Source organism: Centruroides sculpturatus, unplaced genomic scaffold (genome assembly GCF_000671375.1).
Source record: "Centruroides sculpturatus isolate CEXI.00-Female unplaced genomic scaffold, Cexi_2.0 scaffold245, whole genome shotgun sequence".
Lineage (NCBI taxonomy): Eukaryota > Metazoa > Arthropoda > Arachnida > Scorpiones > Buthidae > Centruroides > Centruroides sculpturatus.
Genome location: NW_019384465.1, coordinates 627988 through 655928, shown reverse-complemented (window position 1 = coordinate 655928; position 27941 = coordinate 627988). Strand labels below are relative to the sequence as shown.

The window sequence follows — 27941 nt, the reverse complement described above, 5'->3', positions numbered from 1 at the left end:
TAAATACATAAAAATATAAACAAATTATATTAAAAATTGTATCTATAATCATTTTTTGGAAAGAATTTAAAGTTTTTTTTAAAGTGATTTATTAGTTGAGTAGTAATAACGTAGGCTTATATTATTTATAATATAAGCCTACGTTACCGGTTATAATTGAAATTTATTGAATTATTTAAATAATATTTAGTTTATTTATTAAAGTTTAACAATAATAACAACGCGATATAATTATATAGTTTGTAAATGGGTTACGAAATCTCACCCGATCCTACGCATCTTTACAGAAAAAAATCTTTATTTTTATTTACAAAAATAACATTAAATACTAAAATTAATACAAAATAATACTTTAAAATCGTATTATTTTTTAAATTTCTAGTAAGAAAATTTTTTTTTTTAAATAGAATAAACGTAGAATAAATTTTGTCATCACTTCTTAGAATGTTAACGAGGTCGCTATTCTGTCCTAAACAACAAATAAATATCTAATTTTTAAGGAAAATATTTACTGTAAAATTTTAAAATTATTCTTTATTAGGGCCTATAGAAATCTTGGACAACTTCAATAATTTGTTTTCTTAAATCTATTGATTTAACTGGACCAACCACATTTCTAATCATACAACTCTACTATAGAGAACATACAAACATAGAGGCACATAAGTGACTAAAATTAGCCGAATTAAACACATTATAATTTAAATTATAATCTTATTAACAATATAAACATAAAATTAAATTAATTTTTCTAAAATTTCTTTAATTTACTCAATTAAAATTAATCTGTTTATGCTAATTTATATAGACTATAGAACTAAACATTTAATAGGCTCTTGAATATATAAAGTTGATAACTTACCTGCGCGTGTTATGAACTGTCTGTTCTATTGAAAACCAGCATTTAAAAATTTCTGTTCAGTTGTTGGACTTCAAGGACAGCAGGTTTGCTGTTTGTATCCGAAGTAATCCCAGAATGAATTTTACCTCCATGGTTACCTAAGGCGAAATATCCTCTACATATATCATTAAATAAGATAAATTTATATGTATATACATACAATTTTTAATTAATTTACTCGTTTCTACAAGACTTAAACTAAATCACAATAAATTTTACTCGATTCTCACGAGAAGTGACTGATTTTAAACGAGTTTTCTCTCTCTCTCTCTTACAATTCTTAAAGCATATTTAATATAAATAGATATGGACAACGAACTTTATATAGGATAAGTAAGTGGAAAAAAATAAAGAAAATATTAAATATACCTTAAAATACTTTTATTTTATGAATAAATTTTCATTTATTGTTGTAATAGTGTTCCTACATAATTTTTTTTTTTTATTAATTAAATCTCCTTCAGTGATACTTTATGTCAAGAAGCGTGCAGCATCTTTACGTTTTTACGACTTTAAAGTTGGATAAATGTATTAAAAAATACATTTTTAATGATTTTTATATAAAATTTTCTTACATAAACACAAATTTTAATGTTTTTACATAATTTTTTGTGAGTTAAAAGGTTTGAAAGCAGAAAAAAACACTTCTTTCTTTCCTGTAACTTTGTTTATTTCTATCAGTTTTTAATGCTTGATAACTTATAAATTTTGAAAACGATTTATTGATAATAACAAATAAGGAGTTTTTATAAGAATTTTTAAGATTAATAATTTATTTCTTGATTGTTTTTTTTTTACGAGACTATAGGAAAGTCAAACTGAATAATCAACATTAAACTTCCTTATTGAGTAGGAAAATAATGAAATAAACTTTCCAACGTGTATTGTGATTTCTGTTGTTAATATAATATATCGTAGATATTTTTAAAAGTAAATATTAAATTTGAGATTTAAAACAAAGGGTAATTTATTTGTTTTGCCTATTGTTTAATAACAGAAATTAAAACATTGCTATTTTTCTTATTGCAAAACTAGCTCCAAAGATAAAATTTTGTAGGTTTACTTGATCGCTCATCTTCGCTAGAAAGAGCTTTGTTGGTTTGCTTGAAAGCTCAGTTTCAATATAAAAAGTTTTGTTGGTTTGCTTGACGCTCAGCTTCTCTAGAAAGAGCTTTGCTGGTTTGCTTGAGAGCCCAGTTTCAATATAAAAAGTTTTGTTGGTTTGCTTGACGCTTAGCTTCTCTAGAAAGAGCTTTGTTGGTTTGCTTGCTTGAGAGCTGGTTCGATAAAAAGAGCTTTGCTGGTTTTCTTGAGGGATCAATTTCGATAGAAAAGGGTGTTGTTGGTTTCTGTGAGAGTTTAACATCGAGTTTATCTTTCTTTGTTGAAGTTGTAAACTTCGATATAATTTATTATTATTATTGCGATACAACTTTGAAATTGTATACCTCTACATTCCCACGTTCGTCAGTAGTCCGTTATTCGTTAATCTTCGAAACGGAGTTAGATACTGTATATGAAAATCGAAACTGGATACGAAAGCTTAGAAACCGGAGACCCAGCTGAACTAGAGCCTACAGGAACTTCCGGTCTGGACCGAAAGTCACGTGAGTTTTTTAAATTAAAAGATGGTTGAAAATTGCAGTCTGCCATCGTAACGATGTCACAATATATAACTATTCGTTATTATTATTTCTTTTATTTTTATTACATAAAAAGGGGCTTTGTGTTTTGGAGATCTTTACATTTTACACACAAAAGTTTTGTTGGTGTACTCGAAAACTGTTTTTATACAAAAATAAAACGAAATAAATAAATGACACTCGAGAGAGCTGAAATTCGCATTAAAATGTATGAAAAGAGATTTAAAAATGATGAAATTCGAAAGATTTCGTAATGTAATAAAAAATATTCTATTGTTATTCACAAATTAATTTCATTAATTTATTTAAAAATAGATTTAAAAAATTGCAAATTTTCTTGTTATGTTCATTTTGTAAAAAAAACTAACGAACAATGAAAACTTTTTAATGATTTTTCCGGTTGTTATTTAAATAAAGATTAACATTAGTTTAATCTCCTTTTAAGTCTACCATTATTTAAAATGTCAGGCTATTGAGGCGCATTTATAATGTACAGATTTAGAATATTCATCCCCTAAATCCGCAGCATCCCTTCAGCAGATTCTAAATCTTGCACTTCCCTAGAAAGGAGGTGCAGATTCTAAATCTACAACTCCTTTCTGGGGAAAGTGCAAGATTTCTGCACCCCCTCTGAAGCCGCTATGCAAACAATAAATAGAAAATTATACCTTTCAATGCTAGAATAGAATATTCTATTTATTTTGATGAAAGAATGTTACTAAATGTAAAATTTTTCAAACATTAATCACCATTTTTCTTCATATTTGCTTGTAAGACTGGTTCTGTGGGATATAGAAATGTAAGAAATGGGCACTTTGTTAAAAGGAGAAATCCTACAGGACACTTTATATGAGAAATTGTCACCTATATACGTGTTAAAGACGTGGAAATCCGAAAATTTCGATTACTGGTGGGCTTAAAACTATTGAATTGATTCGTATGAATGGGAGTTAAACGACATTTTTTCGAATTAGCTGAACTTGTATCCATTTAGGAGGTGCATAGGGCATTTATAAGACATATTGTTTCCTTCCTGCACTCCCTCTAAAGATTTCTACGGTCGCTATTCATTATATCTTACCTTATTATATTGATAAATAATTCGAAAAATTATAGTTTTAATTTTTAAAAAAAAATAGTTTTTTTTTTCAAAATCGTAAAGGCAAGTTTGGCAAGTTTCAATTCAGACAATTGTAGGGTCAATAGTACTTACTTCAAATTAAAATAGAAGGTATCCCTTTACAAAAGTGGTCTAGGTATTTATATATAAGTAACATGATCCAACGAACTGGGTATTCAGCTAATTTATATGCATTATTATATAGCCTATATAGGCCTATATATATAAAACTTATATACGAATTGTATAAATAATTTTTTACTACTGTTGGAGCAGTCTATACGTATACAGTTTAAAAGGGAGGGGTGGCGAAAAGTACGTCATTGTTCGCAATAGGAAGAGAGATTTACAGGCATTGTCTATAGACTTTCTTGTATTAGAGGCATAAGAAACTACCGACTATTAAATAAACACATAAACAGTGTTTATTTAATAGTCGGGGGTTTCCATGAACTACTGTACATGTAAAAAGAAGGGGGTTTGCCAATAGTATATCCTATATCGTTATATACAACAGGGAGACACGAAAGGTGATTCAAAGAATTTTTTTACGTTTTCTATCCCGTGGGTACTAAGAGGCCTTTTTATCAAGACCATTTGGCCTGGCACACAGTGGGGTAGCCAGATGGTGATAGACGAATACCCTTAAAATAGGGGTTTTTTCTACTTGTCTTGATTTGTTCCACATCCCAAGTGTGATAGATCTTAATTCCGTAGTTTTCAACCGGGTGCAGAAGAAAGCAATTACCAAGTTGGAGTGCAACTATAGTATTAAAAAATGGTTGAAAAACGATGCCTTAACCGCTTAACCCTCCGTTCAGAGGATTATTAAAGGAGATGGATTCTTCCTTCTTTGACAATCCTCTGAATTTGCAATGAAATTTGATATATTCAATACAAATATTCTCGTATTTTAATATAATTTAAACGTGGTAATTTCTGTAGTGTAAAAGCCGTACAGTACGTGTTGCAAGAGAATCTCCTTGTACATCTCAACGTATATTAGTTTATGCTGTTTTCTTAACATCATTCAGTTTGATTTATATCGTCATAAATTAATGATAAATTAATTTTTCCTGCTTTAATGATTTAATGATTAATTAATGATAATTAAAATGACAAATTAATGATAAATTAATTTGTCCCTACTTCGAGTACGACTGTATAAAGAAAACTACGACATAATTTTATTGTACTGTACTTTTTTTTTACAAATTTTATTTTATTTGTAGATTTATCTCAAGAATAATTTAGCCTATCAACATATATACAGGCTATTTTTATTCTTAATCTTATGAATTTCATAAAAAGGAATAAAATTGTTTACTCTTTCCAAAAATTAAAAATAAATAATCTTTGATGGTATTTTTCCATATTTTCTCAGTTTCATGGAAACATGCCTATAAAGTTTCATGCTCGTACAGACAGACTTATATAATTGGCTTGTGAAGATGTCCTTCCTGATAGAAGCAAAATAAACATTACTTTTTCAATGTCATTTTTAAACGCTGCAGGGTCAAAGTTAATTACAATCGTGTGAGTTGATTTTCACGCAATATTTGAAAATTTTGGCATTCTTCCAGTGAAAAAATCCGGAAAACCCTTTGTTCAGGCACGAATCTAAGACCAGAGTTAGGTGGTCTATCCACTTGACCATTGGAATTTATTTACGTGTCTAAAATGTAGCATACACGAGGAACCAGAATTCGGACGAACAGCTTTTCAGGAATTTTTCATGAGCGATTAACCTCTGTCCTTTCTGTCGGGTTCTGTGCTTAATTACCAGGCTATTTCTGTTGTGAGCCTGGCCGAACCAACAATGAGTCTGGAAAAAAAGGCTCTCTACCCTCGAAATATGGACCAGTTTCTCATAGAAAAACTCCCAGAGGTCTTTCTATTAATTAAAAACTGGCCGCTATTTTCTGGGTGATATTGCAGTAACCAAACTTTAGCATACAAGATCACTTGCATAAAAGTCTTTCTATTTAGGCTCGACACATCCTGGACGGATCGCCAATGAAAAATTCCTGAAGATTTGATCCCTGATCTCCCAGACTGTCCCCTCAATCGTCTCGGTCATCAGGCTGACAAATATAGGATTTAAAATGTTTAAAAAGTTTATTTATCTCTTATATATTGCCACAGATTTTTTGTAAGACGTGGATCAACCTAATTGGATGATACAAGCCAATTTTCAAAAAACATAGATTCTGTTTGATGGCCCGATACGTTCGACGAAGAGTTCGAGTTTGGAGGTTCGAGTGTCTTGGACTTATAAGTAATAATTTAAATTAAATTCTTACAATTAATTTAATAGCTTGACATGCAATTCTATGGATAATATACCTTGTCTAAGTTCCATTAATACAGAATGCAATGAGGTGTATCGTTTTTACAGCAATTTATATGAAAAATCAAGTGTACAAACTCGATTCGCTCTGGGCTCTTATACTCGAATACAAATTAATACTCAGTAATTGTTTAAGTAAATTAAGTAATTGTAAAGTGACACGTTAATTAAACTATAACTTTAGTTGCAATGAAACATTTCATAGAACACAGTGAAGACGTCTCACTTAAAAACAAAATTCAATAACTACAAGAATGACGAAGGATTGCTTATATGGAGAAGAACTGTTATTTAATTTTATATCTTTACCATATTTTAAGATTATACAATATTATATACATATAGGATATATATATATCCTGTATGTGTATATATGATATAGGCTATATATACAGATATATGAAGATAACTGATGCAGGCAGGAGCGGATCTACATAAGGATTAATAGTGCTTAAGCCCTGCCCTGGGCCCCCAAATATCAAGGGCCCACAAAAATTGAATTATTATTATAAATTTTTAATACTTTTTTATTAACAATGAGCATTTATCGTATAGTAAAAAATAGTTAATATTAATAATATAATAATGATAATTTATAGTATTACAGTATTTGTATTAAGAAAAAACGATGCCCCATTGGCCTTCAATAAGTCCTAGGCCCCGAAAAACCTAGATCCGTCCCTGCATGCAAGCTTACCATCTTTAATTCGACCATCAACCAGCAGTGATGCATAATTTATGCAAGATTATTCTTCTTTGAATGGAGAAAATCCATTGTTTATGTGTGGTAAACACGGACACCCAAATTTACTATGTAATCTAATTCTAAAAAAATTCATCACATTTATTTTTTTTCCAGTCAAATAAAAATAGTTTTATATGTAAGTTATACAATAATTTGCTGTGGCAGTAATATCTTTTCTATAAGTTAAGTCTGCTTGGATAAAATAATATCGATAATATAAAATAGACTTGATGAATATAAAACTACAAAATATTTTTTCTTGGTCATTTCACTAGTTTAAAAGCTAAAATAATATTCAGAGACTGTATATTATGCTTAGTTTTTGTCAATTATATTAAAAAATATTCTCGTAAAATAGTTTTACTTGCATTAAACACGGTGGCCACAACAGGTACAGTAGATTTACTCTATTAATTATTATTGCATTTAACCTTCTAGATGATTATTGATAATATGCCTATTGTTTTAGACTGTTCTGCGGAATCTGGGCAAAATCTTAATTAAAAGAATTAATAATTTACTCTATCCTACGTTTGAATTGCTGTTTTGTTTTAAGAGCATGTGACAGCATGTAGCTACGATAACTTAATCAGCTGTGTTGTTATTGTCCGTAGTGTAGCTCCATCTAGCCAGAGCGCATATTTTCTTTTGGATACAACTCTTCTACGGGATTTCCCCCATTTGACTAGCTGTTTTTATTGTAGGCTGTGCCCAAGGTATCAGGCTGTTGAATATATCACTGTTGCAAGTTATGTGTTCACAGATAGTGAGTAGGATACCTTACAAGTAAGTTTAAAAAATCATACACGACTACTTTGATCCGTTTCAAGTCATACCGAACCAAAAGTGGCGGGCTTGATAAAAGACGCCACGTCATGGCCGTTTATTTATTATAAAAAAATAATACAATGGTTATATGATACGAAGTGTTGCTACACAATACAAATACAAAAGTTTATATAACACAAATCATTGCTACACACATAGGTAATGACAGGAGAGAAATTTAACACAGGCAAATAAATACCACTCCAAAATATTTTTGGGGTGAACTTGCTGGATCCCACAGCAGTAGGTTAATGCCTTAAACGCCTAGATCAGTGATGACGAACCTTTTTGAGAAGTGGGTCAAATTTTGTACATTATTTTTTTTAGTATTAGCTCGCGGGTCACTTGGAAAGGGGGAGGGGAGGATGGTTAAAAACTACTCTTTTTTGTTCTCACTTTTAAAATCCTCTAAAAAGTTTACGTTTCCTTTTGTTTTATAACTTTTACTTTTGCAACTGAAGAGCAAAAAATAAAGGTCGACGTCAAAAAATTGATACCAATGGGGTGATACCATGAATTACCGCACCAGGTGACACCATGCCCAGTCGACAGTCGCCCTGCATTGAGTACAGTATTCGGTATTCGGCCGAATAGTGATTAAATATTCGGTAGGCTATTTGGCCGAATAGCGAAAAATAGGCCGAATAGGCCAAATACCGAATAGTAACCGAATATTCGTTACATCACTAATTATAACTGTTTCCTCCTCGGATTTTTATGAAAAATATTAGTTATTTAGTTGTTGAGATTTTCTGTCAAAGATGCGTTTTGTGACAAATTTATTTACATATTACATCGTGGCACCTGTACTAAGCTTTTCCATAATGTCTTCCTTCTCCTCCTCCTGTTTCCACTCCTTCTCCTTTTCGATCTCCTTCTCTTCCTTCTCCTCCGTCCATTATTTACCCATTAATTCATCGAATTTGTATAATTATTTGAAAGAAAAAGCGCTTTCTGTACACGAATTGTTTTCACATCATGAAATTTCTCGCCCTTTAAGACTATTCTATGTGATAAATCGAGAAATATTTAACAGACAGTTCGATGTAAAATATGATGGTTTCGATTTCACCGTCTATTAGACTTGAAAAAGAAGATAAAGAATATTTATTTTGGTAAAAGCACTATCAGGAACTGAATATGGCACAATAGAGTCCGTGAAGTGTCGTTACGGTGTTTGGTAATTTAATATCAATTTTTATGAATTTTTTTTATGATTGTTATATTGTCAAAATGTATACATGTAACCCGGCTGTTGAATAAAGCGAATTACATTCGGGACATCATACGTTAATGAATAAAAATCGGAAAGGCGTATGATGAATATGTAATCATAATAAGGCCAGAAGACTCATAGTTATTATTTATACTAATATTATAAAGAGGTAATGTTTGTAAGTATGTATGTATGTATGTAAGTTTGTTTGCAGCAGGTAATCTCCGAAACTACTCATCCGATTTCAAAAATTCTTTCACCAATATTTAGAATGGAACCTCAGGGTGGACATAGGCTGTATATTATTCCGTTAAACATTCATATAAATTAAAATATATAATCTAGGTTAAGGCTTTTATGTCCAACAGATGGCGCTACGAGTACGACGCCCTAAGTTTGCTTTTCTGTGAGGCATTATGCTTTTCTGTGAAAATGAACTAAAGCAGATCATCTTCTATCTATCTATATAAATAAAAATGTAATGTTCGTTTGTTCCTACCGATTCCTTTGAAATTTTGACACAACGCTGCATTCGAATACGCACGTGTTTTTATATAATATACGTGTCGAAATTCCCCCCACTGAAGGGAGATGGTTAGGATTAAGGCTTACCGTAAAGAACTCTGCTTCTATTTATACTATTTTAGATGCGGTTTTTTGCGTTTTAATAGGGTACGTCAACAGAATGTACACTAAGAAGAAATTTTTCGAAAAATCCCCCCCCACGGGGAAGTGTTATAAATTTATAATAGATACTTTTTGAGCCACAACAACGCGTGGCGGGGTCTGCTAGTAGCTTATAAAGAATCGTATCATTATCTCAATTTTAAGAAAAAAATTATTCATATACAAATATTTTCCTTTCAGATTTCGAAATAAATTCTAATTAATACGAAAGATCTGACAATAAAATGCCATAAATTAAACATAACACAGCAGAGTAAGTTGATAATATCTTAATACAACAAAAATGTCAGTGACACGAGATTTCTCAATATAAATTCCTGAAAGTTTAAGACACTTATCACGGCATTTGATAAATTTTCCTTTTCCTCTTACAACTCTCTTGTATTAGTCATGCTACGATGCACATTTGACGACTTTATCTTAACAAAAGCTATCTCAAGAAGGCAAATAGATTAAAATCTGTAGAAGCCAAATTTAGCAACTTGAAGGGACAGATAATTATGCTCTTCATATTGTCCTCGTTACATACAAATAGTGCCTAACATTTGCACGTGAAATTTTCATGTCGTGAACTATGGATAAGTATCAGCTATCGACATTTTTCGTGTCCAGAAAAACTGTATAATTCCATGCAAACACAATTTTCCTAATGTTGTTACTTTCCTGTCTCTGTTATATAAAATCCGGCAACGAGTTGCTTAACTTTCTCGGCAACATTTGATGGCGCCGTATGTTATCATATTTTATTAAAAAAACCTTATATTTTTAACTATTATAAAATGGCAAAAAGCTTAATTTTGAGGGTAAGGATGAGTTTTATAAAAATTTGTAAATGCTAATAACGAGCAAAATCGTCATTAAGTCCGACCCTACTGGGGGTATACACGACCTCCATTATCTCCTCACTCCCTCGACCTTTAACCACCAAAATTTAATAGCATCAATCCCCCTAATAAACAAACCTCCCTGCAAAATATCAGAAATTTTCGACAAAAAGCACAGGAGTTATTAAGCTTTCAAAGAGGATGAACAAACTCGTGCCCCCCCACACATTAACATTCATACATACAGAGAAAACCCCGAATTTTTTGCATTTCTCGACGTTTCAAGGTGTTCTGAATACAAAAATGTACAAATCTCAAATAAGGGATCATTTTTGACCTATCACCATACTTTTCCTTTGTTATATATAACAGTAAAGTCCCTCCACAGTGGACGGGAAAACGGAAAGAGCTTCCAGGAACGAATAATGACGTCACCGCAGACCCCGAACACACACATAGGTAAAGGGTTCGCCTTATTATGCGGCACAGATTATACGAGTACCATCTAACTGAAATTATTGAACTGTGAATGTTATTGTCATGTGAATGTTTCCTTCTCAAAGTGCAGACGTATTAGCTTGTTTGTTTTATTAAGTTACGGCAACGCAACACTTGGGCAATCTGTCTAGGGGGGATGACTGCTAGGAGGTCTTTGTTAAGAGTAACTGGCCCCTATTCAGGCGTTACAGACGTGGAGAAAACCCGGAAAACTCCACGTCCTTGGCGGGGCGCGAACCCACGGCCGAACTCCCAGTGTACAGGGAACGAAACCGCTTGTATATTAATTGTATATTAATACATACATATGTACAGTTTAAATATATGTTATGTATTGAAAGATGAACCTTCACTAACGGTCACCTCCAAACAACGGCCATTTTTATGTATCCACCAGTGGCCAACGTTCAGAGATTGGTTGTATAAATATAACCTATGAGGCTTAGAAATTTAGGCCCATCTTTGATAATATTTTTTACTTATAATCTTATTATTCATTAAATATTGGTACATAAAATTTACAAATTAATTATTCAAATGAATTAATTCATATTTTAATCAGTTATTTACTAAATATTTACATTTAACAATTAAAATTTGAATTATTTTTCAATATACTTATACATTTTTAATGTTTTTATATGTAATAAAGTAAAACAATTTAAGATACTTACTTCTAAAGTAACATAGAGAGAAACTCAATATAAACTTCTACTTTATCCATTTGCAATAGTGACCTACTTGAATTTTTTCAGCAATTGACACATGAACCCATTTCCCCCCTTCTTATTTACATTCCAACAATTATGTCAAAGGTACAATAAAATTCAAAGACTTTGGAGAAATATAGAACAAGTACTGTAACTTTAATGTTTATATTAATATTGGAGATAACTTTAAATGGATTTTAACCTATTACAACATTCCATAAGATAACTAGATCTTTTAAAAAATAAATAAATAGTTTTGATTTCATTAAATCAAAATCAACACATATCAATAGTAAATTTTTAGATACTATTACTAATTAAATATTAATAAGGTAATTAAGACATTAAATTTCTCTAAAAAAGTCATTTTTAATTATTGAATACACAGAAAGATTATTGTTAGTGGTTCTTTTACATTGAATCTTCCATATATATGGTTACAATTAACATTATGCATGTGCATGTATTATAAATATGAATCATTTTTAAATATCTTCTGGTTCAACACATGGGCGATCTGCCTTATAAGATTTTCGATGGGAAACCGGCACTATTCAAGTGAAAAAAATATGAAAAACCCACCCTGTTGGCAATGGAGAATGAATAACTAAGAATCTGCCTAGAATCTTCTTTGTTTTTAGGGATGTGTCACTCAACTGGCTTTTTGGCATTTACAATTTCATAAACAACTCCTCTCTACCTTCAAAATTAAGTGACGTCCGGATGGCCGAGAGGTCAAAGTGGCAGCCTACCGTTCTGGGGGACCCGGGATTGAATCCGGAAGGTCGAAAAATCCTCAGAAATTTTTTGGGGGCGGTCCGTCCGGATATGTCAGGGCCCCGTCCCTCACCACCTGGCCGAACTCATAATGGGCTTGTTATAAATAAGGCTCTCTTAGTGCCCACAAGGCGGAAAGTGTGAAATAAAATCCTCAAAATTAAGCATTTTGCCTTTTTTATAATAAATAATAATATAAAAGTTATTTTTTAACATGTCGTAACCGATGGCGCCAAACACAACTTTAACTTTAGTGGTGTAGGTCGAGTGGTTTTATCCACTCGACTATTGGTGGTCTACCATACGTTAAAACATTTTGCGTAATTTATTTAAAATTTGATACAAATATGATCTGTACGCATAACATATATTATTATACAGTAGACTTCGTTATTACGTGACCCAATCATAGGTTCGTGCAACTTGTAAACGGAGCTTCCCACTTCCAGTAAGACCGGTGCCACAAGCTGAGATTATTAGCTGAGATATATTACACCGAAATGTTTAATAAAAGTTCGTATTTCAGTGATGATAAAAACATTCCCACTGGTCATAAAAGCGAAATAAATAAAGAAGTATGCAGTAAAACCTTCTTAAACCGGAATCACACGTTACCGAATATTTTTTCCGGTTTGGCAGGTTTCCGTTTTGAACAGGTTTCTTAACATAGAAAATCGTTCCGTTCCGAGACATTTTCCCGTTTAGGCAAATTTCCTTTTTATTCAGGTCCCGTTTTGGACAGGTTTTCCTTAAATTAATCAGCCCAAAAAAAGCAGTCGAACCTCCAATAACGATCATTTCTAAACAGTGGCCATTTTTTTCAGTAACTTTTTTTAATTAAAAAAAAGCGTATAAAATAACCTGCTAACAGCGGTCATTTTTTATCTTTCCGTCAGTGTCCGTTGTTAGAAGGTTTGATTGTTTAATAAATTTAAAAGAAAGAAGAAGGATTTTAAGCAATTAATAAACTTGCAGTCTTTAATGCATAAAATTATGTCCTAGAACGTCTGGACAATGAATTCAATGGATGATTGATTGGACCAGGATTTGATATGAAATGGCCTCCTCGAAATCCGGACTTAATAACACATGGAAACACGCTTGAGGCACTTTGAAAGAGAAAAATTCTTAATTGATAAACAAGACAATAAAGATTTAATGGAATATATATTAAATGCATCTAAAATATTCTATTAACAGTTAAAAACTTTTATAAAAGGAAGAAAATATAAATTTTATAATATAATTAAAAATTTGTTATGTATATATTGTAAATAATATTATACATACAATTCAGTTAAAATTGATTGAAAATAGTATATTGGATCAACGGAATAAGTCAATATAATACGAGGACAATCTGCTAAAGGGACCTTCTAGAAGGATATTCTATGAGAAACTAGCCCTGTAATTTGAATTGTAACTTTATAAAAAACTTAAAATGTGAAAGATGTGTTAAAATATTATTATGATGTATAAGTATGAATAAAATAATATTATAGTGATATTATTATATTGACTCTTTAATCCAACCTTTACCAAAATAAAAAGTTTTGAGAAGCAGTGGCCGGATTTTTCCACTTTTAAATTTTATCCCAATTTTTGAGGGTGTTCAAAATTCCAGATAGGCTGATTTTGGGGAGGGTTATATCCCGCAAATTGTCACATGACTATGGTTTCTTTGACATTTTTTACTCCCGTGGGCATGGTCTACAGCTCTGATAATATCCCAACTGCCCGATTTTCTTCTCTCTGTATACCATAAGGTGCAAATATGCAGACACGAGCGAGCAGGAATATGTGGCGAGAAGAGGTGATGACATTTCTCGCTTTCGTTAAGTGCATTACACCATACCGACACGAGCGAACGCGAAAATGGCCTGGAAATGATGACGTCATATATTCACGTTGAACTCGTCATAGAGAAGAATTAAAAAAAGAAGATACGATGTTCTTCCTCTCTGTAAACAGCAAAGGATAAAGGACTTTATTATAATTTGTTAAGAAAACAGAATTTATATTACTTCATGTATATCTACTGTATAGTTTGAAAATTTTTTCATATTATTAATTATTGTAAAATGATAAAAAGCTTAATTTTAAGGTAGAAATCACTTTTATAAAACAAAATGTAAATGCTTATAACGAGTAAAATTTTCATTAAGTCCGATCCCGCTAGAGTTATGACATACCAGTCCCTCTATCTCCCTATCCCCGATCTTTAACTATTAAACTTTAATAGCATCAATGCCCCTAATACATAAGCCTCCCTGCAAAATTTCAGAAAGCTTTGATAAACAGCACAGAAGTTATTAAGCTTCAAAATGGGTGAACGAAATCGTCTCTCCCATATACAAACTCGCTGTAATATCCACGCATACAGAACAAACCCCATCCTTTTCATATTTCTCGAAATCAAAATCCCTTGAGTCCAAAAAATGTAAAAAAAATGGGAAGGGTCATTTTTTGACCGATCGTCATACTTTCGTTCTGTTATATATAAAAGCCGAGAAAATAAAAGTTCGATGTACGAACATCTAAATGGAGAAACACCTCCAGGTTTTCATTTCTTACAAAACGTATGCGACACTACCGAAAAACTAATTGATTGAAATGTTAGATTTAATTAAACACTATATTAAATTTGGCAAAGAAAGTTACTTTGCATTTTGGTCGTGGGATGCGTGTTTGAGACAGATTAAAACATCAAAATTGATTAGGTTTTCAGTGGCGTCACGTACGTTTCGTGAAGAAATGTGCCACCCCACACCACCCGTGATGAAAAAAAAAACTCACACGTGCAACTTTTAATAATGTAGGCTCCCTATAACAAAAACCATACAAATAATTTTCAACTGAATAGGCAAAACACGTATTGTTTCCGAGATATTCAAAAAATGGCCATTTTTTAGCACTCTAATCCCCTTTATCTCGAAAACTAACCGTTTTAGGATACCAGCCTTTTCTCCTAATTAGGCTCTCACTTATTTTTTGATGTCCTATCACCTCCCGAAATTTGGCCACGTATAACGAACCGTTTTCAACGCTTAATTTTCGCAATACATTACGATTATCTGCAATTTGAATTTTGAGATTAAAAACAACATTAACCTCACTCATTTAAAAAAATCAAAGCATTAATTATAATTAAAAATGTTTAATTAAATAATTAATTTATTCACGCGCTAGTCGTGTTCCAGACCCGAGTTCGGAAGAGCGACTCGCTTCCACTCGGCCATTGTAGTAAATATATTTGCAGAAAATTTCCAAATAAAAATTTTAAAATTCTGATGATAAAGCCAGAAGAATCGGCTTATTTTTTATGCGTTATCGATCTATAAATTCTTGATATGAATACCAGAATCCCGTCACGTGACGGACCACGTGTCTCGATATAAATCATTCGCGATGACGTCCAATTATTGATTGGATATCGACAGAAAATTGTCCCTATTCGGCTTACAATTTAATTTTGGAGAAAATTATAGGAATTTTTTCTTCTATAATTTCCACAATTACGATGTATTTATGCGCATAAATAGCGACATTTTCATTATTATATTTTATTCTTAAAAAGTAAATTTGAGGATTTTATAATGCAGTAATTGTAAAAACATAACTAGGATAATCACTAGAATTGTATTTCGCAACTGTTTTTTACGTCGACGACCTCTTTTACGCGCTTTAAGGCAAAAAGTTTTCGTGTAGTTCGCGATCCTCCAGTTGAGAAATGACCCCGACTTATACAATTTCTTCTGGATTTTCTTTAATTATTAACACTGATTTTTTAATTTTTTAATTCTAAATAAGAAAATTAAACTAAAAAAATACTCGTTTATTATATAATTGATGCTATTATTCTCATAAAAAATTAAATTAATGTTATTTAAACGAGAAAGATTAAGGCTGTAAATTCCAACTTTATTTTTTATGTAATGGATTAACACGTAGTACATATATATATAAAATATTTTTAAAAATTGGATGTAGTTCCTTCCAAAATTATAATTAAAATATAAATTAAAATTAATAAATTAAATTAAATCAAATCAAAAACCTTTTTTTATTGTTAAGACGAGTTTGTTTATATTGCATAATCGATGACGTATAATAAATCGATGACGTGTTACAAAATAGGCAATTTTACTCTTAAATNTATATTCAAACTTTAGGAATATTTTCATTAAATATTAATTAATTAATAAAAATAATTTATTATAAAAATTTCGTTAAATTAAAACCCACAAAGAAAATTGTCGCCATCTGTCGTCCAAATATTGAATTTTTATATAGTAAAATTTATGAACGCATTTAAAATAATTTGAATGCTTAGATACGATCTTTGGTAGCAATTAACTCGCTAAATAAATAATTATTTGTAAAATACTTTTTTAAATTAGATACGCGTTTAGCTGTATTAATAATTAGATGGAAAATTCATTTTAGTTTCTCCGAAACGCGTTTAAGCGAACGCACTCCATAACTTTCCACGTCAGTTTCCTTGACACAGAAAAAGAAAAAAAAACAGCAGACGATTGAAAAATCCCCGGAGGCAAAAACATTTACAATCGATTCTATAATCACGTGACGGCGAACGACACTCCCAACGTCACAACGCTGTTCCATCAATATCGACTTGAGAAAGGCGAATTTTTTTAAAAAGCAAACCGAAACGACGACTGATAATTTAACAAAAACAATTTCCGACAGAGAAGTATTAATATATAATTTACGGACGTTATAAGGACACGTGCGAATTTATAAAATTCGATAAATCGGGGGTGTATAGCGATGTTACTAGAACGCACCAATCAGGGTTTTGATTCGTCGTCCATTGGCAAAAGATTTCCATAGCCAATCAAGAAAGGAAGGACCATCCAATGTAAGTCCGCATATTATCTTTTGATTTTCCTACACAACGTGTTTCTTAGGCAGCGGGTGCTACGAATACGTAAACTCAACTTCGTCTCGTAAATAATTAACATAGGTAAAACGGTAGTGTCGTACGTAACCAGACAAAATGGCGGAGACACATGAAAACAAAGGAAGTGGCCTGTTGTGTGCGCGCTCAACCAGCATCCACGCTGTTTGTTCTTCTTTTCTTCCTCTCGCCTTACATTTTCTTTCCCGTCTTTTCGCTGTTTATTTCCTTATTTGACTAGCAAACAGTTTACTTAGAGAGATTAGGCAGCGAGGCGCGGTTCCTATATGCAGGTTACACTAGGTAAATGATACCTGTCAAAATGTCATCCAGTTCTACATCCCTTGCATTTATATATTTAACTTAAAAACACTGTAATGCTTTATAATACGTACTTATTTCGTCGTTTGTTATTAAATACAGGGCTGTTCAATGAGGAAAAGTCTCTCTATTTGCACACTATTGTTTTTATGGAGTTGTTAGTAAAATAACAGTTACTTAAGTCTTTCTGGCAGTTAAATCTTTACAGAAAACATATTAAATGATTGATTCTAAAGGCTAGAAAGTGTGATTCATTTATTTATCTATATACATATTGTTTACAGCTTGCAACTAATTTAATAGAACTACTATTAATATGTTGAATGCATATTAACTGATGGAAAAAATTACAATAATAAAGGAAAGAAATTTCCTCTCTGCTCATGCATATAATTGTTTACAAAAGGAATTTTTTCTTGTTTTATCTGAACTTACCTTGAAAAGTTTAAATATGGAATGGTTCTAATGTAGAATATATTATAAAACTTGTTACAAACGACATAAATATGATTAATAGATTCGAAATTTAAATGTAAGATATTCATTTTGCTGTTACAAATACCTAATTTTGCAAATTACAAATTTGTAAGAATACATTATAATATGAATTCACATTTTTAATAGCTTTTTAAATCAAATTCATATCATAAATATTCTAAAAATATAATAATAATAATTATCAACTTGCAACTAAAACTTTGACTTCTCTGTTTCCTGGATCATAACTTAACAAAAAATATCATTTGTAAAAATGATTTTCTGTCATAATTTAAATAAAATTTTTGTAAAAACAATTTGAACAACTCAAATTGTTAAGATATTAGTGTCTTGTACAAGAAATATCCTTGTCCTAATTTACTATACTGTAATCAGATTTAAAAACTGGCATTTGCCATAATCTTTCTATTGTTACTTAATGTCATATTTTAAATATTAATAAACTTTGTTGTTATGTGCCTTATATATAACTCTTGTTTCCAGTTTCATACTTTTTATTCAAGACAACTAAATGTTAATTTCGGAGAAAAAATTATATGGTTTCTTCTATATCATCATTATATTTCAAGAAAATTATTTTTGAAATTTTTTCATTTTTTATTAGACTGTTTTCATTTCTTAATAAAAAAACAATTACATATTGTAACATTTTTGCAATGCTAAGCTGAAATTTTTAATTATATTTTAATTTAAATAAGAATTTTGAATTGGAATCACGTGATTTCCAATTCAAATCAGAAGTTTGTTTATAGTTTTGGAGCCTTTGGCTCTTAAGCTTGGATTATATCTGATCTCAATTATTATCTATCTTACTCCATTCTTGAGATTAATGGAGAGACGGATGATAGTGGGAATGTATAGTTCTACAATTTGATAATTGCAGCCCAATTAAACATATCATTGATACTATGACTGTTGTTTAATTATTTTAAATGATAAGTTTTCACAATATTAACATGAAAAACAAAATATTGCCAACATTCATTTTCATTGTCAAATCAATTTTAAATGCAGCAATCAAAAGCAATAATTTATTATTAATTTAAAAGAAATAGAGTAGAAACTTTTCCAAATTTATAAATTTTCTTTAAAATTTTTATTTTTGTTAATTTGCAGTTTATGTACTGTTTAAAATCATGCATCATATGCATGATTTTAAACAGAAGTTACAAATATATAAAAATAGCTCATGGGCAATACTGTATACACACACAAGTATATTTACTAAAGTAAATATTTTTGAACCTTAAGATATACACTACAGAGGCATTGACGGAAGTTGTATACTATGATCGATCTGTAATCGATCAAGTTTGATTAAACTTTGCCATCTTCCATTAATTGTGATGAGGAATCCAGAAATGTAATAAGAAATGAACTACATGTCTCTGTTTTTGAGATACAAGATTGCTAGAACAAGCATGTTTGATCTTGGATGTACCGTACAAGGATTGCCTTCTCCTGTGACCAATAATCATTTCCTTCTGATCACATACATCCTTACATATACATTCAAACACATGTCAGTGTGTCAGGTTAGATGGAGCAAAAGATAATTTATATATACTAATACCAATTATGAAATTTTTAATTACAAAAATGCAATACTCTGCCTCAAATCTATCACAACAGAACAAAGTCATGTAGTGCTCCTAGTCTAAAATCTAAGTAAATAGAAATAATAATGATATTTTGTACAAAAATAATATCACTTTTCTACCTAATATTAATATTTAAGGACACATTATAAAAGAAAATTTATGTTATGTTACATAATTTAAATGCATTATTTAGAAATTTTCTTTATATCAACATAAAAAAATTAATACAGGTCCCATAAGATTATATGGAGCCGAAAAATTTGTGGCCATCTGTACTTTTTTTATGTTCAGATACTGTACATAAATACTTATCATTGAGTTGCATATAGCCTATCTTACTAGTAGTAGACTATGAAATCATCCATAAGTTTACATAATATTTTTGCAACTATCATTCTGCCCCTATAATATTCCATAATGCCAACACACATACCCAACCCAAAATTATGTAATGCATATCTCCAATCAACACCCTTGATTATAATAAGGAATAATACATAGCATGAGGTATCAACCATTATATTATTTTATTAATTAAATGTGTAACAAACATAGCAGTGACATAAACAGTACGATTTATTATGCAGCGTTGAAAAGAAAATCATTCTGTTATCCGAGGATTAAGACCTTAGCATTGTGTAACATTTTTTAAACATCCCTACTCCCTTGTAATATACTATAATGATTATCTGCATACTCACCACACAATTTACAAACAGCTCTATATCTTATAAAGTTTTTGAAATAATTTTTTGATGTTTCCATCATTAAATATAACTTTTTTTTTTTTTTTTGCATTAAAATACATGCATACTTGCATATAACTATACTGCATAATTTGACTTTGTAGTACCCTAAAATATATGAAATTTGTGTTGCAAAACAAATTGGTCCCTATTTAGGTGCTCAACACAAAGAAAAGCCAGAAAATGCCATATGGTCAGCCCTCCAATGAGAAGCAAATATATGATCAGTGTTAAGTGGTTTTATTCACTCTGCTACTGGTGGGCTTCTGTTGAGGAAAAATATTTTAAAATTATAAAGCAGTGGTTTACATCATTTACATCATCGTAGATAAAAGATTTTTTGTTATTTTATAATACAGTAGAGCCTCAAACTTGGCACTCGATAACCCGGCACTCCAGATAACTCGGCCACACCCTGGCAGGGCAAAAAAATCCTTAGTTAATTAATTTTCATTATAGACAGCTTTATGCCTCATAAAGTATTTTTCTGAGGTCTGTCTTATCAGGTAAATTACTGTACACAGTGTATTCATTAATTTTCATTTTCATGTAGTAAAGGCTCTATGCGTTCATAAAGGACGTACTTTTCCTTTGTTTAAGGGTATTTGGGCAGTTTATTCTCTGGTTGTATTCTCAAGCAAACAATACATACAAGTACAGTACAATATTTTCTGAGGAAACACGCATACTTATCCTTTTTTAACCCCATTCCCGATAACTCGGCATTTTCACAAACTCGGCCACCCTACGGTCCACATTAGGCCGAGTTTTCGAGGCTCTACTGTAATAATAATAATAATATGAGATTTCATTTTAAAAACTTTTTATAACAAATGGTGCCACACACAATTTTAACTAGTTTTCTAGGAAAGTTTTGCAACTCATTGCTGGATTTGATAATTATGTTCCAATAGTACCAATGTTTTTCTTGAATCAGGATTCAAATTTAAAAGTTTTTTTAAAAAAGTTCAAGTTATTTATATTCTTTATTAAAAGATAAAGATAATATATATCGTTGATATTTATAAGTTTAGAGAAGAAAAGTAAGCAAATTTTCATTAATAATTATAAGAAAATTATCAATACTAGATAACAAAGAAAATGAGAATATAAATATGAAAGTGTTGTTATTACTTATATAGTATTGAATTATGTTAAAATTATAGGTCAGTCATAGCTAATCTGGTACTAATTTTGGCTAGTATAATTTCAAATTTTCCTGTTCTCAACTACTGCTTGATGGTGCTTACTATTGCCAGACGTACAATAATCATCTAGTCTGTACAATATCCAATTGTGTGTGAATATATGATAGTACTTATACAATAATGACAAAATGTATAACAATTTAACAAGTATTTTCATTTACTGTTTCTTTTTTCTTTATTAACTGTACAAAGAATTTTGTAATATTTCTGTTATGAACTTAATTTTGCTGCAAGCTTTAAATCTAACAATATTAGGGCACTGGATATTTTTGATGACAATGTGGAAAATTGTAATGACAAACTGCAATGAACCCTAAAGGATGATATCTTTGAATTAATTACTTATAAATGATAAGATAATTTTCAGTTAATTTGTTTTACTGACTAAAATTATATTTCCAATTTTTTTTATTAATGTTTATATTAATTTATGAAATATTTTCTTTCAGTTTTTTAACTGCATGTTACACAAAGAGCCATGGATATTGACCAGTATCAAGTGGCAACATCCGGTGGTACACTTCAGCCTCAAAACTCAGTTTCTGTCACAGGAAATGGAAATAACGGCGATCAGATGACTGTCATGCATACATTACAGCCGGCAGCTATGCAGCTGCCGGGTCAACATGTCTCACAGCAGCCGCAGGTAATAAAATTTATGATGTCAGTAACAGACAGACTCGAATTATCACTTTTAATAAATCCACATGTTTACTAATTCAGGTCATACAGGTACCACAAAGTGCAGGTCAAGCTCAATTAGTGCCTGGACAACAGATCATGGTACAAGCTCTTCCTCAAGGTCACACAATACAGTTACAAGGACAGTCGGGTCCACAGATTCAACAGGTATTGTTAACATCACTATTTGTTTACATCAATATAATATTTTCAAAACTTTTATTATTAACAACAACTAAATTACATTAGATACAAGTAATACCTATAGGGCAGCTTCAAGGTCAACAAGGTCAGCCACAACAGGTATTCCATTGTCATAAATATTTATAATTCAACATTTTGTAAAACAATATCATATTAACAAACATCTATCTTTTTTTTTATGTTATCTGTATGTTAGTTTATTATTCAACAGCCTCAACAAAGTCAAATATTCCAAACTTCAGATGGACAGACTTTAGTTTGTCAACCTATTTCAATTGATGGCACAAATTTCGTTCAAGCTCAGAATGGTACAAGTTTAACTTATAAGTTTTTAATTAACAATCGATTACTTTTATCTAATTAATAAATATTTTTACACTAGGTATAATTCAAATTCCGACCACGCCTATCACAACCGGAAATCCTTCTGCTGCACCACAAATGGTACAGTCGACCGCAACAAGTCCAAGTCCACAGTCGATAACAATTCCTTCTTCTGTGGGTGTTCAGGGAGGAAATATTGTTATGGTAATATTTCATATTATTTTAAATATTATTAAAATTAAAATTTAGTATAAATCTATCCATCATATCTAGTCCTGAAAAATTTTAATATAATTTAATCTGATAATTTAAATGCATATTTCAATAAATGTTATATTTTTTGGTATAAATTTCAATAATTCTAAACTAATATATATCTCACTTTGAAAGTGAAATTCAACATTTAAGATGCACCTCCTTTCAGCAAAGAATATTTAGGGAAAAATTTATTTACTGTATTTTAAACCATCCTGTGTCCTTGGCACTTGACCCAAATTCTTTTTACTATAATCTGATTTTAAAAATAGTAAAATTCCCAGATAAATAAGAGTTTCAAAAAGTAATTTACAATTAAAATACTCTACATAAATACATGCAAAAGCAGCTTAGGTATAACAAATAATAATGTTTAACAAGCAGTTATTTATTGTGACATCACAATGCTGGGCTGCAATTTTTAATTATATTTTTATTTAATTTAAAATATTAGTAGTGTCTTGCCTATGTACATCATACTTTTCCTTTAGCAATCAAGTTGTGCCAGTCATCTAGATAACTCCTTTCAGGGAAAAGTTTTTAATTGAAATAATTTGATTTTCTGTTTGCATCAGAAGTTTGTATATAGTTAATCAGGATCTCCTCTTACTAAGCTTTCCATATCTGGTCTCTACATTTATTTATCTAACTCCTTTCTCGAAATTAAGGAAGGACAGATAATGGATGGACAGATGGACAAAAATGGAAACTTATAGGTCTATAATTTTTTCTAATTGCAGCCCAATTAAACATAACATTTTTATTCAAGAGCTGAGCTAGCTAGAAGTTATACTTTAGCCTATTGAAGGCTAATTGGAGAGTTTGTTAGTCCATAGCAGATTGCAATGTTACATAAAAGATGGGGGTTTTTTTGACAAAAGTTGTGTCTTATATGCTGTAAAATATAATACTTTATAAAATGCAAGTGAAATTACGACATAAAATAATTTCTCTTGAATTTTATAGTTATGTTATAGTATCATAAAACCTCCATTTAACAGACAAAATTTCTGGTCGGTTCAGACAAAATGATGTCACAAAGCCAAATTTGACATAACATTAACCCAGATTACATCCATTGAATATCAATATTAACTCAGAAATATACTTCAAGTAACTTTAAGCCCAGTTCACACTACCTGAAAATTAACACCTGTTAATTACATATAACATGTTAATTTTGAAATGCATTTTATTTTTTTTCAAATCCAAGACTCAACAATCTTAACTTTATGTCAGAATGGAAATTTGGATGATAATATATTATTGTCATCCAAAGACAAATAATGACAAAAATACAAAAAATTTTCTAAATTTAAATTTTGTTTTCTTTTTATTTTTTTCAATTTAGATTGTATAATTGTTTATTACAGAATTATGGTGAGTATATAAGCAATGATACATATACGTGGTGTGTTCAAAAAGTATCGGACCTTTGGTCGGCAAAAATAAATTTATTGACTTTGAGGTACAAAACCCTAATCCCCTTCAAAGTAGTCTCCTTGGTAATGTATACACTTCTCCCAGCGTTCCTGCCATTGCTGGAAACACTGCTGGAACGCATCTTTTGGAATGGCCATCAGCCGGTCTGTCGGATTCCGCACGATGTCTTCTCTCGACTAAATTCGGGTTCCTTTTAGAGGCATTTTCAGCTTGGGAAATAGCCAAAAGTCACACGGAGCCATGTGGGGAGAGTACGGAGCATGACGAACCACAGGAGTATTGTGTTTGGCGACGAAAGCCCGAATCAGATGCGCAGAATGGGCAGATGCGTTATCACAATGGAGCTGCCAAGTTTTGATCGACCACAGATCCCGTCGTTTGCGTCGCACTGTATCAGAAAGACGACGAAGGACCTCCTGGTAGTACTCCTTTGCGATGGTTTGGCCTTGTGGTGCGTACTCATGACACACCACCCCACGACAGTTGAAAAAACTGTCAACATGACCTTTGATATTGCTGCGGACCTGCCGCGCTTTTTTTGGCCTCAAGGATCGTCCCCGAAAGCCTGCTGAATCTTGCAAATGGTTTACACTCGGGTATCGCCAAGGTTTTTGGCAAAATTTGATGTAATATTGCTGCTCACGTTGTTCAGTCATTTTCCAGCTTAGTGGAATCTGACGAGTGCACTACATGACCTCACTCATACGCCGATTGCCAACGACTGACGCTTCCTGCAGGCGGGAAAAATTTCAGGGCTGTGCATGACTGTCCCCTCCACAACTCCACCGAAGGAGGCCTCTCGCGCATCATTGGTTTACGCGGGAAAAAAAAGGTCCGATACTTTTTGAACAGACCACGTAGAAAACCTTTTTGTGAAATTAATTTTAATTATGCAAATCTATGTATAGAAATTTTAAGTATCTACATAAGCAAAACAAATAAAATATTGATAAACTAATTAGTTTATCATGTGCATTCAGCAAAACTACTTTATTATATACCAGACTTTTAGCTGTAATAGAAATTCCTCATTCAAATTAATCCATTAAATTAAGATTTTATTGTGTCTAAACATGAAATCAAAATTTGTCTTCAACTTAAAAGCTCGATGCAATATTACTAAACAACACAGAATGTCGATGAACACCAGAGATTTGAAGAAAACTAGTTCTTAATTTTTAAAATAGTTAATACAAACTATGAATTTCCTCTCATATTCATATTAAAAAATTAAAAAGTTTCAAAGTATTAGTTGATTATTTTGTCATCCTCTACCAGTTTATTATACATAAATCTGATTTTTAAAAATATATTATAAAATATTAAAATTACTTTATTTATATTTGCTTTAAACTTTTATAAAGTTTAATCATATAAACAATTGCAGAAAAGTTATTTAAATAATGGTCTTTGTAATTTCACTAGATAATTAGGAAAATTAATTGCAGGAATTATAACTATTATTTGCAAACATCTGTATATAGAAAAATTCTTAATTTTATTTTTTAAACATATTTTAATAAATTTTGGTTATACCTTAGTTTATTTCACTTCTATATTTTACTGCATTTTTCCAATAAAATATTTTTGCTCCTAGCAGGTGATGCCAGGCAACGGCAATGGAACTGGACTTCAGACAATGCCAAGATTACCGATACCTGCGGGAGCCGAACTGATGGAAGAAGAACCTTTATATGTAAATGCCAAACAGTATCATCGAATTTTAAAAAGACGACAGGCAAGGGCCAAACTGGAAGCCAACGGAAGGATTCCCAAAGAAAGAAAAGTATACAAACTATTACTATTGTAATTTATGAAATGATTCTAAATTATTTTACTTATAAAAACCCAATTGTTCTTAGAAATATCTTCACGAATCTCGACATAAGCATGCCATGAATAGAATACGAGGAGAAGGTGGAAGATTCCATTCTGGTTCATTAAAAAATGATGAATATAATTTAATGAATGGATGTAGGACAATGGATTCTCAAACTAATACAGACTCAGAGATTTTAGGTACAAATGGCATTGATCTCGAGGTAAGAAAATGTTTTTATAACATTAAAGATTTGAACTATTAATACAAAAAATGCTTCTTTTAAATGATCTTAAAAGCTTAGGATTTGAAAAATAATATATATGTATAATATCTGAGAATTTAACACACAACCAAATTTATACATTTAGATGCAATACTTTGCAGAAACCACACAAGATATTGATGAGAATTCATCAGTGAATGGCTGATCAGTATTCACCAGGTTTGTATTTAAAGTTTTCTTACTACAAATGGGAATATTTAAAAATTATTGAAATTAATTTTTAAATATTATCTTTCAGAGTTTAATAATTCTTGCAAACTGATCTCATTCCTACTAGTGGATCTGGAAACAAACCAATTAGGTGCCTACATTCTCATATTGGCACTATGTGCCAATGTCCAGAAACAGACTCTCATCATTCCTTACATGGTTTTAAAAAATCATCACATTGATTTTGTACAATTGCAGATTCACTTAACTAAAAAAAAATGAAAATTCAGAGTCATCTTGTATTTTTAATACATTTTCATAAATATTTGTGATATTGTGATGTAAATCATGTCATAGTTTAGTATGTCTTAGAATGCCTTGTCGACTGTGAAATTCCAAAGGAAAAACATGTCTTTGTCTCGTAGTAGTTTTTCATTTGTTAATTAACTCATTTTAAATCCAATTATATTGGAAAAAACTTAAAATTCATTTATATTTTCGTATGTTCATTTTGTGTACGTAACTCCTTTTTTACAAAGTTTATAATACAGTACGGGATTCGTGTACAGTTATGAATTGCTGTTGTATCACAATACACATTAAATACAACTGATTATTTAATATGCTGACTATTGTATTCTGTTACTTTAGATATTACACATTTTTTATTTCCTTTTAATCCTTTTCCAGGCTTTTCTACTAGAAGAACCTGGTAAACATGGACATCACAAGTATGAACTAAGTGCTGTTGAGGGTGATGCCAGAAAATTTTAACTGTAACTAATGTTGTTTTTAAGCAAGATGTATATTTGTTAGCACCTCGTTACAAGTTATTTCAAAAGTAAAGCTGATAGAAGAGGGGCATATGCCCAGAATGCATATCAGCCCACAAGGTATTCCTGAATAAAGAGTGATGTCTAAGATGCCCAGTGTCTATCTATGCACCTAGTTGTGACAGAAAAAAACAAATAAAAAAAGACACGGTTTCAGAATAAGCAGTAGGTAAATAAGCATGTGTAATTTTTAATTATTTAATTTATGTAAAAATTTCACACTTATTTGGAGGGGGAAATATTCTGTCACCATGATCTGATCCCACAACCTTAAGAACATAAAAAGAGAAACAATAGTGCCAAGCCACAAAACATCCAATAAATGAAGCTTGTAAAACTTGCTTATAAGACA

The 27941-nt window shown here is 30.9% G+C and overlaps 3 protein-coding genes across 7 annotated transcripts in view; 1 reads left to right on the top strand and 2 right to left on the bottom strand.

Annotated features, from left to right (window-relative positions):
* Positions 1–11671, bottom strand: part of LOC111621022 (DNA damage-regulated autophagy modulator protein 1-like) — a 29658-nt gene extending 17987 nt beyond the window's left edge. The window contains exons 1-2 of the mRNA XM_023363065.1: positions 11487–11671; positions 863–999 (exon numbers count right to left, since the gene is read on the bottom strand). The gene's annotated coding sequence lies outside the window, so the exon portion shown is untranslated. The remainder of the gene's footprint in view (positions 1–862; positions 1000–11486) is intronic.
* A 1294-nt stretch (positions 11672–12965) lies between these two features.
* LOC111621019 (elongator complex protein 4-like) overlaps positions 12966–27941 on the bottom strand; it is a 32425-nt gene continuing 17449 nt past the window's right edge. The window contains exon 10 of one of the 2 annotated variants that reach the window (XM_023363059.1): positions 12966–13410. The gene's annotated coding sequence lies outside the window, so the exon portion shown is untranslated. Of the gene's footprint in view, positions 13411–19187; positions 20653–27941 lie in introns of those variants that run through there. The other variant, XM_023363058.1, reaches the window with a different exon arrangement.
* On the top strand, positions 16904–27398 carry LOC111621021 (nuclear transcription factor Y subunit alpha-like). Of its 4 annotated transcripts, none has more exons than XM_023363062.1 (10): positions 16904–17181; positions 22044–22240; positions 22318–22443; positions 22525–22578; positions 22691–22787; positions 22862–23007; positions 26099–26287; positions 26364–26543; positions 26692–26765; positions 26845–27398. In XM_023363062.1, exons 2-9 carry the CDS (start codon positions 22073–22075, stop codon positions 26749–26751), a joined length of 1020 nt encoding a protein of 339 aa, XP_023218830.1. In that variant the 5' UTR covers positions 16904–17181; positions 22044–22072; the 3' UTR covers positions 26752–26765; positions 26845–27398. The 4 variants fall into 4 exon arrangements, with proteins under 4 accessions (XP_023218830.1, XP_023218831.1, XP_023218829.1 ...); XM_023363063.1 differs by having other exon boundaries at positions 22676–22787; positions 26708–26765; XM_023363061.1 differs by having other exon boundaries at positions 16905–17181; positions 22676–22787; positions 26102–26287; positions 26845–27397.

Bases quoted from the DNA above. Each gene is read 5' to 3' on its own strand.
- LOC111621021 (XM_023363060.1), top strand. From the start codon at position 22,073: ATGGATATTGACCAGTATCAAGTGGCAACATCCGGTGGTACACTTCAG. The intron at 22,444-22,524 runs GTATTGTTAACA...AAATTACATTAG, and splicing joins CGGGTCCACAGATTCAACAG to ATACAAGTAATACCTATAGG. The intron at 26,544-26,691 runs GTAAGAAAATGT...TTATACATTTAG, and splicing joins CAAATGGCATTGATCTCGAG to ATGCAATACTTTGCAGAAAC.